Here is a 20,031-nt window from a genome sequence, read left to right as displayed (position 1 = left end):
TAACCTCGGGCCAAAGCCTGTAGGAATCTAACGCGTTGTGATCCCTTTCTCCAAGTTTCTGTTCGCATGAAAGTATGCCTCTAAAGGTTTACCTTTAACTCCTCCTGAGGTCTTAACTTTTAGGTTTTTCTGTATGAGTTTACATTTATCACTGGGCGTTCCCATACCAGCATGCCCTAAACTGCTCCATGCTGCCCTTTGTGATGGGCACTAGGAACCATAATGCGTTTCTAGATACTTGGCAAGGTGCATGATTTAGACAGTGAGTTGTATTATTTTACTAATAAGAAACCGCAAAAGAGGGCACCTGGGTGGCTCAGTCATTAAGCATCTGCCTTTGGCTCAGGTCATGATCCCAGGATTCTGGGATCGAGCCCTGCATTGGGCTCCCTGCTCCGTGGGAAGTCTGCTTCTCCCTCTCCCACTCCCTCCTGCTTGTGTTCCCTCTTTCACTGTGTCTCTCTCTGTCAAATAAATAAATAAAATCTTAAAAAAAAAAAACAGCAAAAGACAAAAGGTGGGAAAAAAAGAATCTCATACTCCCTAGATTTTGTTTTTGCAGCCTTTATAGTCTTAATATCTATTTTGATATCAGTGAAAAATTAATGTTCATTTATTCTTCTATATTTTTATTATTTCAAAAGTTTCTTCTTGAGCATTTACATTGCTTCTTATATTATTTTAGGATCTAGAGATATTAGAGTGAAGAACAAAGTTCTTGTACCCAGGGAATTCACCATCTAGTGATGGAGACATAAACCTTATACCTTTTTTATTCTATGAATCTGCATATATTTTCCTTCAAGGACCAGAGAGTAAATAATTTTAGTTTTTTAGATCACAGAGTTTATGTCCCTGCTACTCAACCCTGCCATTATGCTGTAGAAGTAGCCATAGACAATACATGAAGATTGAGCATGGCTGTGTTACAATAAAACTTTATTAATGGACTCTAGAATTTATAATTCATATAGTTTTCACATGTCAACAAATATTATTCTTTTGAGATTTTCAGCCATTTACACATGTAAAATCCCTCAGTTCTCAGGCCATACAAAATCAGGTGGCAGGTGGGATTTGTCTATGAGCCATGGTTTGCGGTCTCAGGTTTGTTCAATAAACATTAATTGAGCATTTTTGCTTCTGACAATATGCACTGTTGGGGATACAGGAGTAAAGGATCAAATTCCTCTTCCAAGAACTAACAGATAAGTTATCTTGATTTTAGTGGTTAGTGGTCACTTTTGTAGCAAACATAGGTCAGTATACCTGATGTATGCACTGATTCTATGTAAAAATCAGCTTTATCATGCTGTTACTTCAACATCCATCTGAATTTTCTTTTTTTAAAAATATTTTATTTATTTATTTATTTGACAGACAGATCACAAATAGGCAGAGAGGCAGGCAGAGAGAGAGAGGAGGAAGCAGGCTCCCCATCAAGCAGAGAGCCCGATGGAGAGCTCGATTCCAGGACCCTGGGATCATGACCTAAGCTGAAGGCAGAGGCTTTAATCCACTGAGCCACCCAGGCTTAGTGGCTCCATCTGAATTTTCGATGAAGGAGAAGACTATGATAGTAGGTCAGCTTGGGTCTTACAATAAAAATACAGGTAGGCAAGGTTTGTATTTGTGAAATGAAATTCAGTATATTGTCCCATTTGTGCCATTTTCAATACTTTAGTAAAAAAATAATTAAATGTGAAAATTTTCTTTTATATATTTACATGCATGTGTTTATATATGGTGGTGACATTTGTGAATTTCAGTTCAAAAGCTTTTATTAACCCCAAAGTGTGTAAGGCTATGTGTGCTATGAATATAATAAAGACTGTTACAATATATGCTGCATATGATATGATAGGATCTCTTTGAAAAGCACGCTTGACAATAACACAATGAATTATAATATGCGGAAATTTTTTAAAGTGCTATGACATTAGTCAGAGCATACTGCTCTGTGGATATAGGCAAATTCTGACACCGGAAGAAGCCCACTCCAGATGGAAACTGATGTCATCACTTTGAGACAAGACTTGAGAATGGACTTGAAAGATGAGTGGTATTTCAATGGGCAGGGAAGTGAGAGACATGATATTTGAGACTAAAAGAACCACATAAGTACGCTGTAGAGATACCTGGTGTGCTCAGACAGTGAAATACCAGTCTGCTCTGAGGATGTTGTCTTTGGAAATGAAGATTAGGCCAAATGTGTCTTTGGGAATGTCAAGATTTATGTTAACCAAAGGTTACTGATTTTATTCATCAGGACCATTGCCTTCTCTCTTTTTCCTCCTCCTTCTGCAGAAAACACATGTGACAAATTCTCATGGTGAAAATGTTCAACATATGAGCCACAGAAGGGAACATGCATACCTGACAAAAAAACCCTCACCTAACATCATACCTGATGGGAAAAGATTGAAAATGCCCCTCATAGGAATAAGACAAGGATATCTGTTATTACTACTTCTATTCAAAATTGCACTGGAGTTTCTGGTCAGACAGTTAGATAAGGAAAAGAAATGAAAAGCATCCAGAATGGAAACAGAAAGTAAAACTGTCTCTATTTGCAAATGATGTGATCTTATATAGAGAGAGTCCTAAGGACTTCTACCTCTGTCCAACCAGACAGCAGAAATGAGAGATGTTGACAGATGTATCGTAGTGGCTTAAATGTTACACAAAGAATTTCAAAGGCTTGCGTATTTGATACTTAATGATTCATTCTGTCTCAAGTAGTATTTTTCAGAGAGCTTTATTTCTTCTACAAATTCTTTGTCAAGCTAATAATATCAAGATCCGTGATGTGTGCCGCATGTTGTGTGCATTTTAAATTCGTGAGCTACATGAAGTTTTCACAATTCCTGAACAAAACTGATGCCTATTTCTTATTAGATAATACGATATCTGTTTATTTTCCCATTTCTTTTATTTCAAATTCAGAGTAATACATCAGTCAGGGAATCACAGTTGACAACTTAGATGATTATTTGACTTAACTGATATGACATCAATGAAAATTTTCCATATAACAAAAGTAGTCAAGCTGTCAAATATTTTAAAGTAAATATTATTATTCCACAGATTTGAGCTTAATAATAATACATTCTGTAATTTCTCTGTAGAAATACATAAATTTATTATTCCACGGGTTTGAGCTAAATAATAATACATTCTGTAATTTCTCTGTAGAAATACAGAAATTTTTCATAGGTCATTTGTTTTTCTTTTGGCACGAATTTTATTCTTTACAGGCAGATGGCTTATTTCTTTGTGAAATTTATATGGATATATATTCTTCAAATTAATTCAGCCACAAGTTAAAAAAAACCCATACCCCCCCAGAAATACATAAAGTCAAATAATAGTGTATTAAAATAAATATGATATAAATTTCAAAGAACATATTTTTGTTTAAAAGAATATATCTTTGGAACTACAACCAAATAACCAGTAGACTGAGATTCTGCCAAGTGAAAGCAGGCAGGGAATTTTACCAATTAAAGCCCTTGGAAAGGACCCAGTGGATTGCAGTTCTTTGCAAATGAAGTCTGGCAACATGATGAGAAGATACATTGATTCAGTGTGTGCTACAACTGAATTAGTCAAGGAAGAATTTACAAGCACTCAACTAGTTTAAGCTTCATAGACTAGTTAGCACTTTTAACATGTAGCAAGTAGAACGAGAGAACCAAACTAATGCCTATCTAATTGTGGTAGGCAGAATTCTAAAGAGGTCCCCTGCCCACGTACCCTAAGATTCCCATCCCCTGGTTATTCAATCAAAACAAATCTAGGTGCTATTGTAAGAGGACTTTATAGATGTACTATGGTTATGAATCAGTTGACCTTAAAATAAATTGAATCTGGGCTGTTGAAGTGAGCCCAGTGTAATCACATGGTTCCTTAGGACCCTCTCTATATAAGATCATGTCATTTGCAAGTAGAGATAGTTTTACTTTCTGTTTCCATTCTGGATGCTTTTTATTTTTTTTTCCTTATCTAACTGTCTGGCCAGAAACTCAAGTGCAATTTTGAGCAGAAGTGGTAATAACAGATATCCTTGTCTTACTCCTATGAGGGGCATTTTCTTTTTTCTTTTTCTTTTTTTTTTTTTTTTTTAAGATTGTATTTATTTATTTGAGAAAGAGGCAGTGGGAGAGAGCATGAGCGAGGAGAAGGTCAGAGGGAGAAGCAGACTCCCCGTGGAGGTGGGAGCCCGATGCGGGACTCGATCCCGGAACTCCGGGATCATGACCTGAGCCGAAAGCAGTCGTCCAACCAACTGAGCCACCCAGGCGTCCCTATGAGGGGCATTTTCAATCTTTTCCCATCAGCCATGATGTTAGGTAAGGGTTTTTTGTAGATGTCATTTGTCAGGTATGCATGTTCCCTCCTGTGGCTCATCTGTTGAATATTTTTGTCATGAGAATTTGTCTCATGTGTTTTCTGTGTTGATTGAGATGATCATGAGATTTTGGACTTTACTTGATCAATATGGCATTTTGCAATGATTGGCTTTCATACATTGAACTAACTTTGCATTCCTGAGATAAATCCTACTTGGTCGTGGTGAATAATCCTTTTTATATCTTGCTTGATGAGACTTTCTTGTATTTTGTTTAGGGTTTTCACATTTATATTAGTCTGAGATACTGATCTATACTTTTCTTATCATTTGGTTTGTCTGGTTTTGATATCAAGGTGACAATGGCCTCACAGAATGAATTGCGAAGTATTCTCTCCTTTTGAACTTTGTGCAAGAGTTTGTGAAGTACTGATTTTAATTCCTGTTGGAATGTTTATAGAATTCACTGGTTAATCCTTCTGTGACTGAGAATTTCTTTGTGGAAAGCTTTTTGATGATAGATTCATTCTCTTTACTTATTATAATTTATTCAGATTTTATATTTCTTCTTAAGTGAGTTTTGGTCCTGAGTCAATGTTTGTGTCTCTCTAGGAACTTGTCATATCATCTATATTATCCAATTTGTTAGCTTGAAATTGTTGATAATATCACCCTATAGTTTTTTTTGCTTCTATAAGGTTGGTGGTTCCAACCCTATTTAACTCTTCATTTACCAAATTGAGTCTTTTTTTCCCCCCTATTAGTCAGTTTAGTTAAAGATTTGTTAATTTTGTTGATCTTTCCAAGAACCAACTTCTGGTTTCTTTATTTTGTTTCTGTTATTTTTTTATTTCATTTATCTCTGCTCTAATATCAAATTAAACTTTGGCTCATTTGGGGTTTAGTCTGCTTTTCTTTTAAGCTTCGTGAGGTGGAAGATTAGTCTGTGATTTAAAAGTTTTCTTTTTTTCAATTTAGAAATTTGCAGCTACCAATTTATTTCTAAGCACTCATTTAACTGTGTCCCATACATTTTGGTATTTTCATTTTCATTCATCTCAAGTATTTACTAATTTCTCTTCTGATTTTCCCTTTGACCCATTGGTTATTTATAAAGATTTTATTATTTATTTATTTATTTATTTGAGAGTGAAAAAGAGAGCATGATCATGGAGGGTAGGGGCAGAGAGAGAGGAAGAAGCAGACTCCCTGCTGAGCAGGGAGCCCTGTAGGGCTTGATATGACCTGAATTGAAGACTGACGCTTAGCTGACTGAGTCACCCAAGCACCCAACTCATTATTTAGGTGTATGTTATTTGATTTTCACATATTTGGAAATCCCCACTTCTCTTTCTACTGTTGACTCAAATCACTCCTCAGTAATAGAACATACTTGTTTAATTCATATTTTGTTAAATATATTGAGATTTGTTTTATGTCCTGAAATATGGTCTTCACTGGAGAATATTCTGTGTGGACTGTAGAAATATGTGTATTTTGCTGTTGTTGGATGGAGTGTCCTGTAGGTGTCTGTTAGGTCTAATAGATGTACTGTGGCTTAAGTCTTTTGTTCTCCTACTGATTTTTTAGGTGGTCTATCCATTCTTGAAAGTGGGGTATCTGTTCAACTATTTTTGTTGAATTGTTTATTTTCACTTTGCTTTTATTAGCTTTTGCTTCATATACTTTAAGGCTATGTTTTGAGGTGCATATGTTTATAATTATTTTATTTTCTTGATAGCTTGATTCTTTTATCATGATAAATTGTGCTTGTTTGTCTCTAATAATATTTTTTTGTGTGTGTTCAATCTTTTTTTCCCCCTGGGTTTCCAGCTCTCCTTTTGTTATTATTTGTATGTTATGGTTTTTATATGCTTTTATATTCATCCTTTTGGGGTAGTTGTATTGTTTGATCATGTTTTTATATAACATGTTAACCTCAGTTTTGATTGGAGACTTTAATCAACTTACAAATAGTATAACTTCTACTAAGGTGGGATTTAGACCTGCCACCTGCTGTTTGTTTTCTGTATGTCTCATGCTTTTCTTGTTACTCTTTTCCTCCATTACTGTTTTCTGCTACAGTATAGATATTTTGTAATGTATCCTGTTAATTTACTTTCTCATTCTTTCTCTTTTTCATTATTTCTCATTCTCTTTCATTAACAGTGAATTATAATTTTACTTTAATCAATTATAACAACAAATTAAGAGACACGTTCTATTGATCACTTTTTTTCTTTTTTATGGGTCATATTTTCTTGTTTCTTTATGTTTCTCACAATTACCTTGGGAACATGGATATTTAAAACAATATAATAAAGCAAACTGAAAGTCTGATGTCTTAGTTCAGTGACTTTTCTAGACCAATTCTGGAGTCTTTATTCTTGTCATGTATAGCCATTGGATTCTCTATATGGTCAACTTCGTGGTCAGTTAACGATCAAAGAGAGAATTCCTTAAATGCCTGCAATCACTAAATCTCCCAGTGTTTGTTGAGGGACTTGCTGTGCCTGTTGAGGATCACTATCAACAAAACCAGACAGTGGACAACTCTGTCTTAGTATTAACTTTCTGCTTTCATAGAGCCTCAAAGTCAGCCAGAGATGAGAGCTGAGGGCCTTTTAGGCCTTTTGTGCAAGTATATGTCCATCTATATTTGCAGGAAAAATAAGAGTATTTCAAAGCCAAGTCCTATGGGACATCCCAATCCCCAGAGTTTGTTTTTAGCTTTTTGGTTAGACTTTTGAGCCCCAACTGTTATATGCTACTTCTGGCCAACTATAAAATTAAAATACCTCTCATTTCCTCCATTTCCCAAGTTATAAGTGAGTAATAGGAATGAATGTGAGCAGAAGGATAAATAAATTGCATGTTACAGGTAGCCTGTGGGCCCAAGTGCTTGCAGGGAAGAAGACTTTTTCCACTGAACAAGGTATTAGGGTGGTGAATTTCAGACAGCCTTGTAAGTGGGCTTTTTTGGGGAAACACCAGACATGTCAAATAATGATGGTTATTTGGTAATGAGGTTTTGAAAGAGCTCTGTTTTCTTCTCATTGCTCTGGCTGCCATGCTGGACTGCTATTTTTCAAAGTTGTTACGGATCTGGAAGTGAGCAGTGGGAATAGGACAAGTTAAAAAACCATAAGGGGAGCCCGGGGACTCAGTCAGCTGAACATCTGACTCTTGATTTGGGCTCAGGTCTTCATTTCAAGGTCATGCATTAAAGCCCTGAATTGGGCTCCACTTTGGGTGTGGAGAAGACGTAAAAAAAAAAAAAAAAAAAAAAAAAAAATGGCAGAAACAAAAACACAACCAAACCCATAAAACTCATTTGCTGGTTTTTGTTTTTGTTTTGTTTTTCTTCATTGCCTGAATGGAGGAGTAAATTTTCATTGGCATTTTTGTTGATATCACCCTTTTGCTTATGGTCAAGTTTTATGATATATTAAAGTGATTCCTGTAGCTCTTCATCAGTGAAGCAGGCTTAAATTGAAATGGCCACATTCATTGATAAGTTGCCAGCAATATTAAGAGATTACTATTTGGGGGTGTCCTTTAAGACCTACAGTTTTAGCAAATATTATGTGGTTGTGTTGAGCTTGTTAGTTTAATGAGTGGGTATGAGACAAAACTTATGATTTAATGGAAACAGAATTTAATAAATAGAAATTACCAACCAGAAAAAATTTATACTAAAGACTATTATTTCTTCTCTGTTATCTGAACTTAGTCATATTTCTGTCGTAGGTGAACACACTTTTGCCTTTCCAAAAGTTTTGACATTTTAACCTTTGCTTCAGTCCTTGGGCCTTGTCACGATGATCCATTTTTGCAGCCTGATTTTTGGGGAAATGTTCTTGAGGACTGATATTATCTCACTGTCAAAACACTCAAACTTTTTAAGCTCCTTTGAGTCAGTTGGTTGCTCTATAACATGCAATACGATTTATGTCCCTTCTGCTCACACTCATTCCTATTAATCACTTAGAACCTGGGAAATGGAGGAAATGCAAGGCTGCTTGTCAATAGTTAAAGAAAGTGAGACTGAAAATTCTACCTTATCTCTCCTGAGGATCAAGGTTGCTGGAATTCACTGCCAAAGTTGTTGGATTCAGCCCTTCTGACTTGACTCATGGTTTTTGTTGCTTTTATATTTTATATGCTTCCTTTTTTTTTTTTTTTTTTTTTTTTTGGTCATCAGTCTTGGTTTATGTTGGGATTTTATTTCAACCCTTACCCAGCAATTGAGAAAAAAAAATTTTCTTTGAAAGCCCTTTAATGTAAACATTTAACATTTTCAATAAAATCACACTGCTTATTCTTACTTTGCCATTTTGATAGTTAACACTTTACCATGAGATTATTTGAAATATGTTTTAAAGATATGCTGTGCATTTACTTTTCTGGATACAGGCATAAAATGGGAATTTAGGAGCCATATAAGCAAACCGAGATGAATACAGTAGAGGTGGATAGGAAACTTATAATGGGGATAGTGATGTTTACATATATGTGTATAATATGATTGTTGGTAGGCTACTTCAGGAGTAAGAGGAGTATGTGTCAAAAACATTTGGTACATTTTTGGTTATCAGTTTCGTGAGTCTCTTCTCATTGGTTAAAAGCAGCAGTAGGATGGGGTGTAGGATGAGGGAATGTACATGCGAGGAAAACTTACACTGCCAAGGATGTGCTTCTTTCTTGTATACTTATAGACAGGATGACTAACATATTTTGGAGAACAAGGGAGAGTTTTCCATAAGATAGTATTTTTCTCTAAGGAACAGCTTCATCAGTTAAAGAAATTCTATATTCACACTGTAGGGATCAAGGTAAAATTGAGTGTGCATTTAAAGAAATACTTTGTATTGCCACTACATTGTTGGAATTAAAGGTAGAAATCAGATGTTGGTGTTGGGTGCATTTTGAACACTTCTTTGTTTTCTCCCATAAGAAGAAAGTTTATTCCTAGACAAGTGTTAAAAGATCTCAAGCTGTTTCTGAATTTAAAATGTTACCTTTTGGGCACGTGGGTGGCTCAGTCAGTTAAGCATCTGGCTTCAGCTCAGGTCATATGGGGTTCTGGGATAAAGTCCTGCATTGGGCTCTCTGTGCTGCAGGGAGCCTGCTTCTCCCTGTCCTTCTGCCTGCCACTCCCCTGCTTGTGCTCACTCTGTCTCTCTCTCTCTTTGTTAAACAAATAAAGCCTTTTTTAAAAAATAAAACTTTACATTTTTAAAAAATATATTTATTTTTTATATATTTATTTAGAGTGTGAGCAGGAGAAGGGGCAGAAGGAGAGGGAGAGAGAGAGCCTCAAGCAGATGCCACACTGAGCTTGGGGTCTCATGCGTGGCTTGATCTCACTACCCTGAGACCATGACTTGAGTTGAACTCGAGAGTTGGATGCTTAACAGACTGAGCCACCCAGTTGAATACTATTCATTTGTATTGCTAGTAATATGATTGCAATAATACTTATTTAAGTGATAATATGATATATAGTAAATATAATAACTCATTATGATTATTTGATTATTCATTTGCTTAGCATTTGCTTTACCTTCTGAACATGAAGCAAGAGCAAACTAATGACTGTCCACTGTATTACGTGATACCAGCTCTTCATCTAAATCATGTTTATATAATTATTCCAGGGAGTACATTCTCAGAACAGTCTTTTGTTATTGCAGGGGTTTCAGTTATGGCTCTGACCTTATTTACAGCAATCATTAATGTCATTATTTTCTGGTAATTAGGGTACAGTTTTGAAATAGGTCTAGGGAAGAAGAGGTGTCTTAGGTTTCATAATTTTACTATCGATTCTCTCAATGATATGACAATTAAATTTGATTTCCAACCCAGCTTTAAATGACCATGGAATAACTTGGTCGATAGGTTATCATAATCATCAACATTATGTTTTCATTCCTTTTGACAAATAGCAAGACACCAAATAGAGTAGGACACAGTTAGTTCCCCAATTATACGCTATAACCGTGTCAAGCATTGTAGGAAATTATGAAAGCCCAGAAAATGTCCCACACTTATGTTCTAGCCCTTTAATAATAATGGTTCTCTGGCAAGGTCTTCACTGCAAAATGTGGGACAGCATCAGGGCTCTGCATCATTTTCTACGATCACAGGGAAAGCTGGGACTCTTTGATCCAATTCTTTCTAGAGCAAACAATGATCTCCTTTGAAGTTTTCATTTATTTTGGTGATGCCAGTACAATATTTTCCCTGGATACTGTCTTTGCAGGGCTATAACTTTCTGTGTTGCAGGAGATAAATTAGGTTGTGACTGCAGCTCATAGTAGTGTTATAGGGAGTATAATCACAAGAAGATATTTCTCTGGGGAATGTAGAGACATAAAATGATCAGCCAGACCATTTGCAAAAATGAATGGTGTGGTTAAATATTTTATTCTTGAAACAGAAATATATTGACCTAATGTGGATATGGGCCTACATTCTTACTGCCTGGTATACTAAATAAATTTACCAAGGATTTCTGTCAGTAACACGCTGACTGTTGTTACCCACAGCCCACTTCCTCTCACTGGTCTCCAAAGGGAATTCTACTTCCTCAGACTTAAGAAGCAGAATCTTTCTTCCGACGAATAACCAACATCCTTGTCAGGTACTTGAAAACACACAGCATTTCAAATACTTTTCACATTTGGGAAATTCTGTTTTATAATCAGTAATATAATTCGGATATTACTTATTTTTCACAGATTACATTTTATTACTTCTCCAGCCAGGTGAGTAACAAATTAGTGGCTGGCCTTCAAACTACACGTGGTGGTCCCATCCAGCATTTATGGCAAAGCACAGCTGGGCTCCGCAATCAGTGGGAGAGAAATGTCATGGACATCCAGAGCAACCAGAAATTTCAGGTATGCATGTTATATTTTCTAACTGTGTCCTTGAAGGAAAAATGGTAAAATACAGGTCTTTAACTGATGTAGGAAACAAAGGCAGAAGAAAAGTTATTAAATTTCCTTACTCCCTACAGCCTATTGACAAGTCCTTAAAATAGGCCGAGTAACATTCCTCTAGGAACTCAGTTACCTTGATGTTATTTGCTAATGGGAAGAGGCAGTCTTAGCCTGACCCCCAGGACCCTGTAAGTCTATTTTAACATATATAAAAATTCCTTTGGAAATATCCTGTATCTCTACCCCCAAGATACATGTTGGCAATCATTCTCCAAGCGTATGGCCCACCAATACACATCTGAAGGGTCTCGTGTCTCGGGTTTTATTAGACAGTAATAAATGACCTTTCCCAACAACAGCTGGTTCCCCTCAAGTCTGGAAACCTTGCTTCCAAAATTCCTTAGAGACGAACACTATCCCTAACGCCCTCCCAACTTGAAAGGATATAATGAGCCATTCCTCGTGACCACAGTGTAGCCCTCTCTACCCATGGGTTTTATCCCCGTGCTTTAATAAAACTACCTTTTTGCACCAAAGACATCTCAAGAATTCTTTCTTGGCTGCCTGGCTTCGAACCCTAATATCTTTCCTATATCATTAATGATAGATGAATTAAAAATAAGATGACCAGTGTCCCAGTTGGCCAAGGCCTAAGGGATTTGCCAGGACTGTCAAGTACTGAAACCAGTCTCAGGAAACTGGGAATGGCCAGTCACCCAAAAGACAGGTTTAAATGTTATGTATAAAAACCGAAGTTGAGCAACATGGGGGCTTAAGGGGGTAGGAGAAGAATAAATGAAACAAGATGGGATTGGGAGGGAGACAAACCATAAGTGACTCTTAATCTCACAAAACAGAGGGTTGCTGGGGGGAGGGGAGTAGGGAGAGGGTGGTGGGGTTATGGACATTGGGGAGGGTATGTGCTATGGTGAGTGCTGTGAAGTATGTAAACCTGGCGACTCACAGACCTGTACCCCTGGGGATAAAAATATATGTTTACAAAAAATAAAAAATTAAAAAAACCCCAAAGTTGATATATTTTAACATATATTTATATATCAGTAAAATCAGCTGTCTAATTATCTTCTTAATTTCTTAAATCCCCTTCATTTTCTATTTCTTTTACTATTCCAACCTCCTCTTTCTTCTCATTTCTTATTCTTAAGAATTACTTATCATCCAAACTTTTCTCATGCTTATCAGAGAACAGGGTTATATTGGGTAATGAGGAAAGAGACTATTTGATTTAAATACTAATTCCAAATGCTGTTGAAGTAGAATAATTGTCATATTCATTTCATGGCTAAACTCAAATTATTCAATACAGCCTTTATTTTCCAAAATAATTTTGAGAAGGAAAGCCCATGCAAGCCTATAAAATACAAACTTATTTATGCAGCCTAATAAAGCTTATGTATGGTGGAAATTATAATCTCATGATTATTACAGGAGTTCTTGGTAAAGCATTGCATATTTTTACATTTGAGAGAGCTGAGAAAAATTTCCCATTAAAAACAGGATCTTAAAGCATTTTATAAATTTGCTTTTTAAACCTGGTTTGCAGGCCAATTTAGCCATCTTGGCTAAAGCAGGTTTCCTTTATTGTCTGTTATTTGAATAGTATAATAATCAATTTTGTAATTTTAATACAGAGTAGAAAATCATCTGCCATGTGATGGATTTAGCACTTGCTTAACTATAGGGATTGAATTGGATTGAATTTTAACTTCAGTTCTTTTGAGTGGCAAGAGGAAAGATGGGAGAATGAGCAGGATTTCTACTGTAAAATTGAATTGTGAGCTCTAAGAATGACACATTTTCTTAATTGATCTGTCATAAATTCACTGTAGTTTGAAATTTCAGGCTTTTGTAAACTAAATGGGGTTCCAAAGAGGATCGGAGAAAATCACTTCGTAGATGGTTAAATGACACCTAGATGAGAGCACGTTAGAGGAACTGTATGGCTGGAAACATAATTCTGCCACTTGAAGCTTTGCACTCTATTGAAGTCAGATATATTGGTATAGGGGCTGCGTGGGGACCATAGGGTATCTTAAGCCATCAGGCATTCAAGTCCTCCTGTGAATGATTGATTGATTGATTTAACAAAGACTCACTTGGGGCACTCAGGGTGTTATCAAGTGGGATTCAGGGAATGTTCCTAGTACGTGTGAAGGAAAGAATTTTCTCCCAGCTTTATTGAGATATAACTGATATATGTGTAAGTTTAATGGATGTAATACGATGATTTGATGCATGTACATTGTGAAGTGATTTTCACAAAAAAGTTAGCTAACATATCCATCACATTGCAAAATTATAATTTTTATCATGCAGTAAAAACATTTAAGATCTACTGTCTTAGCAACTTGGAAGTATATAATACAGTATTATTAGCTATATTCACCATGCTGTTTATAGATACTGAGAATTTAGTCATTTGATAGCTGGAAGTTAGTGCCCTTTGACCAATATTTCCCTGTTTCCCCTACCATGCAGATCCTGGCAACTGAAAAATTACTCTGTTTCTATGTTTGGCTTTTATAGATTCCACATGTAAGTGAATCATAGAGTATTTGTCTTTCTGTGACTTATTTCACTTAGCATAGTACCCTCAAAGTTCCAGCATGCTGTCCTAAGTGATAAGATTTCTTTCCATTTTTGGCTGAATTATACTTTTGTATGTATATACCACATTTTCTTTCTCCATTCATCTGTTGATGGACACTTGGGTTATTTATGGCTTGGCTGTTGTAAATACTGTTTCAATAAATATGAGAGTGCAGATATCTCTTTGAGGTTGTGATCTCAGTTCAATACCCAGAAATGGGATTGCTAGGATCATACGGTAGTTCAGTTTTTAATGGTTTGAAGAACCACCATGCTGTTTTTCATAACGGCTGCACCAGTTTCCATTCCCACCAACAAGTGAGTAAGGTTTCCCTTTTATCCACATCCTTCCAAACACATTATCTCTCATCTTTTTGATAATAGCTCCTCTGAGAGGTGTGAAATGGTATCTCGTTGTACTTTTGATTTGCATTTCCCTGATGATCAGTGAGGTTGAGTATCTTTTCATGTACCTGTTGGCTATTTCTCTGTCTTCCTTGGAATGTCAATCTTTGGAAGGATATTCTCTATTTTATTTGTGTGACATTTTTTTCGCTATTGAGTAGTATGAGTTTCTTATCTATTTTGGATGTTAACCCCTTATCTGATAGATAGTTTGTAAGGGGGGCAGTAATGATAGGCATGTGGAAGGGAGACTATGTGTTCCTGGATTTGGGGTGTGTGTGTATGTGTGCAGACTGAGAACTCTGAGCACCATTAATGCATCTAATTTATTATGGATTTTCAGGTATCATAAACCACTAAAGAAGTTTCTAGTTTCTTTCTTTCTTTTTTTTTTTTAAGATTTTATTTATTATTTATTTGAAGGAAAGAGAGATAGCATTAGTGGAGGGGGGAGGGGCAGAGGGAGAGGGGGAAGCAGGCTCTCCACTGAGCAGGGAGCCCAATGTGGGGTTCGATCCCAGGACCCTGAGATCATGACCTGAGCTGAAGGCAATTGCTCAACCCACTGAGCCACGCAGATGCCCCTAGTTTATTTCTTAACACTTCTCTTTTTTCTAACCTATGTCTCTCTGTCTTCTCTCAATAACAAAGCAAAACAAAACAAAACACAAGAGCAACAAATCAGAGCCAAGAGTGCTTTTGAGGGGATTGAGTCACAATGACTAGATACTGAAGGATGAACTTGCTGAAGTCCCTTCTGTCTATATGCTCACATAACTTTAATGACTGAAACAGGATTTTGTCTGTGTATAAACTTTGTCAGCATTTACACATCCTTTCTGACTCTGAAGCAGAGTGGATGGTTAAAGGACCCTAACCTATCTTTTTGCCAAGCTTTCTGCTGTCCCATCTCTGTCTCCAACTCAAGGTCAAGATCTTCATGGGTAGGGTACCCAGAGGGAGATCTGGGCATTGGGTAGAACTGGAACCAGCTGAGACTTGTGTGTTAAACCCTTTAAAACAACTTCCTTGTTTTTTTCCCATCTATCCGTTCCCAAGTGGCCCATTGCAGGGGCTGGTGATTAAATATGTGTAGCAGCTAACTATAAAACTGAAAACTCCCAAATATATCACCGCGGGGGCCGCGGGGCTGTAGCTGAGGCAGCGAGGTTATTCACTTGAGTGCTTTAAAATGAGTCAGTGGCTCCAGCGAAAGCAGATGCCTGTGCAGTATATTAAGTAGTTTGCCAAAATACTTTATTGCTGATATGAAAACAACGCCTCTACCTTAGAGGCTTTGTAAAACTTAGGAAACCATATGACTCTCCTGGGATCCTTTGGCTACACCAATCTTTAAGATTGCAGGCATGTGTTCGTTCTGTCCTGTCAGCAAGGGAGCAGGTGTTCACATGCTTTTGCTTAGCTGAGCCACAGAGACGCATTGTGCTTGTCACACTTCCCGCCGTCCTCTCGTAGCTTCGTCCTGCAAAAGCTTGAGTGACAGGCTTATTGGAGGGTATTTTGTAATCAGCGTCTCCAGACAATATCTGCTGCCTCATTGGTTTATAAGCCTCCGAGAATTACTCTGTTTTCTGCAGTTTTCCCTCCATGCTGCCTTCGGACAGTTTTAAAGCCTTTCATGCTTCCTTTAGAGATGTCCAAATAGGAGATGGCAGTTTCCGCTGGACTAGGGTGTAGCATGGGCTTCTGAGAAAGTCTCTGTCATGTGGGGGCTTTGTCACCTTTATGTGTACAGTGCTAGGTCCACACCTTAATGAAATGAAGCTCGTTCATTTCTGAGGGAATACTGCAACCTGACAAGGAATTGTGTTTATGCATCTAGTCAACAAAGACAGCAGCATTTACGAAAGTTTCTGAAGATATTTAAGGAGTAATAACATCTAGTATTTACTGAGCACTTACTACCCCATATAATGCACTGCATTTAGTCCTTCGTATATATGATTTTATGCGCCCTGCACAGCAGTCTTCTGAATCAGAACTATAATTCACAAGCTTCGGAGAGTGAAATAACCTATTAAATTCCATCCAGATTAGAACCCAGTATAGTTTGATTTCACATCTTAATCATTTACTCACTGAGCGGTGATCATTTCTTTATCATGTTAAAGCATTATAAGGATTAAAAAAATTTAAAAAGCATTATAAGGATTTATGAAATATAGATGGAAAAATTCAACTTCTAGATTTGTCCAAATATGTTGCAGGTGACTCATGAAACATTCTTTTGCCTGCTGTGTTGGATAAAACAACATTTTTACACATTATTCTGCTGATTAACTGCAATTGCATTTCTCAGAATTGTAGATTTAAGCAATTCATTTTGCTATTGTCCTAAAATATTTGCAGAAGCAAATAATAAACCAGGCCAAATATATAGCAGAAATTTAGTCTCAGATGCAAGTAAAACCTTCCCTCACTCTTCTTTTCTTTGTTCTTGAGGACACTTTCATATTGGTTTTATGGGTAGGAAGGAAGGAATACTGTATTACTAAGTATATCATTGACTGTGATTTTCATGTCAAATGTTTGGATTCTCAAAGTTAATGAGAAGTCAATGCCTGAATTTTAAAATGATATCAAAGCATTTTTTATATACTATTATCTGCTTGTCATTTCTTTGATATTCCATTTCAACATGCCAAAGAGTTCTTAGCCACCTTGTATTCAGAAACAATAGATTTTATTAACATGGACGAAAGAGAAGTACTCATAAAAATAAATACAAATCATTAAGTTAAAAAATCTACTCTCAAACTCTCCTAAATCATGATTGGAGTCATTTTCCCTTCTAAGTCAAGACTATTTACTGTGTGAACCCATGATGGCAAAAAATTACAGTCATCTTTTTGCATTTCACATGTTTGCTTGAGAAATAATATTGAATGCACACTACTGATTAAGAAAACTTTCAAATGATAAATCTAACTACTAGAGTTTCTGTTCATGCAGTTACTGGTGTCACCCAAGCAAGTTTATGGCCATTATTCAGCTACTGTCAAAGATTCATTGAATATTTAAATCTTGAAGGCTTGAATGCTGACTCCTTGCCTCCCTTAGAGGCCGTCTTCTCTTAAAATGTTTGGGGTGAAAGCAATTTGTCTATTATTTACTGTTGATCAGTGTAGCCCTTACCTGACTTCTGTGATGTCGTTAAACTTCTAACTTCATTATCTGGTTATTTTATTTGCTAGTTTGCTATTATTTGCTTTATTTTCCCTAATGCAGTTAAAACGAGGTGGATGTTTGGAAAAACTTATTTACCAAAGTTTTGGGGAAAACAATGAATGCTAGACCTCACTTTTCTTAGAAATACAACTACCATACACAAACATGGCTTCTGACCCTACACCTTACTTTTTAAAAAAATCATCTTGAGATTCCACTTTCTTGAGCTGGTTCAACCCATCCCTCTTTTCAGGATCCCAACCAAAATATCTGGAAAGTCTTTCTGTTTAAATATATTTAATTTGAGCACTGCATTATGTCTGATGGGTCTTAAGTTTTATAGCTACACAGACCAATGTGTGAATCTCCCTACATTTAGAGAAATAGTGTTCTCCCTAAGAGAAACATTTCCCCTTGCTAGTCCAGTGGGCTCAAATGGAAGCCAATTTTCACACTAACTTCCCTTCAGTTAGACCAAGTTAATGTATAATTTTATTAAATCCAACAAATATGCATATTGCAAACTTTGATGGAGACAATTGAAAGTGAAAAGGTCACTTAAAAGCCTTTTCATTAGATCAGGAATGAAGATACAGGGAGAGAAGTTGGAATAAAAAGAAGAGAAGGCTTCACAGGTCTTGAGGGTTTGGATGTAGGGCTAGAAGAGAATGTGATTCCTCAAGCCACTTTGGAGTTTTGAGCATTGAAAGTGATAGTCTTCTGGTGCCACTGTCAGAGAATGGGAGTCATGGGAGAAGAAAAAAATATTATGACTTAGAAGTGACTTTTGTCATCTGGTGAAAATGTCCAGGAGGCTGTGGAGATATGAGCTTTTATAGATTCCACATGTAAGTGAATCATAGAGTATTTGACTTAGAAGAGTATGACTAGAAGTGTAGTCTATGAGAAGTCTATCTTCTCTTAAAAGAGAAGTCTATCTTCATAGAGTATGACTTAGAAGTGACTTTTGTCATCTGGTGGAAATGTCCAGGAGGCTGTGGAGATATGGGCAGAAAGCTCAGAGAAGTGGATGATGTTTGTGATATAAATTTGTGTTTCATCAGCTTGGGTGACAGTTTAAACCCTGAAGATCAATGGGTTTGAGAAGAAAGTGTGGAGAAAGAAGGAACAAACTGGTGATTAGTTCATGCTTATCTCTCCTTCTCTCTTTAAATATGGCTGCCACTGGTGTGTCCTTAGCTCAGCAAAAACAGGTGAAAAGATTTTCAAGAAGGATACATCTTAATCTGTAGAGAACAGATTTTTTATCTATAAACACACTATTCATACAGTGGCTTACATACTTTATAATAACTCTGTGTTACAATAATAGGTAACACTTATTTAATCCTAACTGTATACCAAGTGCTGATAGACATGTAATAACTCATTTATCTGTGCATAAATCTTAACATATAGGGAATAACATTATTATTATTTTAAAGATTTTATTATTTATTTGAGAGAGAGCTCATTTGTGAGAGGACATGAACTGGGGGGAGGGGTGGAAGGAGAGGGAGAAGCAAACCCCCCACCGAGCAGAGAGCACCAGGAAAAGGACAGATGCGGGGCTCGATCCCAGGAGCCTGGCATCATGACCTGAGCCAAAGGCAGACGCTTAACCGACTGAGTCACCCAGGCACCCCAATAACTTATTTTAATCAGTGCCTTTTTATAGTGCCTTTTTACAAACTGAGGTACAGAGATGTTAAATAACTTCTAATGACCTGTTGCTATTAAGTGGTTTAGCGAGGGTCTGAACCCAAGTAGTCTGTTTCCAAACACGTACTTTAATCATTGAGCTCTACTCCCCTCTGATAAAATCAACCCTATGTAAATCTTTTTTTTCCCCTCTGAAATGGTTTTTATTGAAAAGCAAAGCACGGCACTTGGGTGGCTCAGTGAGTTAAAGCCTCTGCCTTCTGCTCAGGTCATGATCTCAGGGTCCTGGGATGGAGCCCCACATCAGGTTCTCTGCTCAGTAGGGAGCCTGCTTCCTCCTCTCTCTCTGCCTGACTCTCTGCCTACTTATGATCTCTGTTTGTCAAATGAATAAATAAAATTATTAAAACAAAGAAAGCAAAACAAATTTGCAACACAATTTTAAATGTTTGTAAATTGGGTCACAAAAGGGATGAAAATGTTTGCAGTGTGACTGTTATATTCATGCAGTTTAAGTGATTCATTGAATCTTACACCAGTACAAACATAAGGTTATTTCATGACTAAGAGTGGCCCAAATTTGGGCACCTGGGTGTCTCAGTCAGTTAAGCATCTGACTCTTGATCTCAGTTCAGGTCTTTATCTTAGGGTCCTGAGTTCAGACCCTGCGTAGGGCTCTTCCCTGATGTGGAGCCTACTTAAAAAAAAAAAAAAAAAAAAAAAAAAAAAGGGAATTAATAAATAAAAGAGTAGCCCAAATCTAATAACCAAAATTGTCTCAGTATCAGAAGTAATATTAAAATGTTAAATGGAAAAGATATCCACTAATTTTCTTACCAAATGGAATCTACAAACTAAATTTTTAGA

At 36.6% G+C, this 20,031-nt stretch overlaps 1 protein-coding gene across 1 annotated transcript in view; it reads left to right on the top strand.

Annotated features, from left to right (window-relative positions):
• Positions 1-20,031, top strand: part of MALRD1 (MAM and LDL receptor class A domain containing 1) — a 751,478-nt gene that overhangs the window by 24,246 nt on the left and 707,201 nt on the right. Inside the window, 2 exon segments of the mRNA XM_059404562.1 lie at positions 10,903-10,997; positions 11,095-11,256. Of these exon segments, the coding sequence (XP_059260545.1) occupies positions 10,903-10,997; positions 11,095-11,256 (257 nt within the window).

Source organism: Mustela nigripes, chromosome 6 (genome assembly GCF_022355385.1).
Source record: "Mustela nigripes isolate SB6536 chromosome 6, MUSNIG.SB6536, whole genome shotgun sequence".
NCBI classification, from domain to species: domain Eukaryota; kingdom Metazoa; phylum Chordata; class Mammalia; order Carnivora; family Mustelidae; genus Mustela; species Mustela nigripes.
The sequence above is the reverse complement of the archived record's forward strand: the minus strand, read 5'-3'. Positions and strand labels throughout refer to the sequence as shown.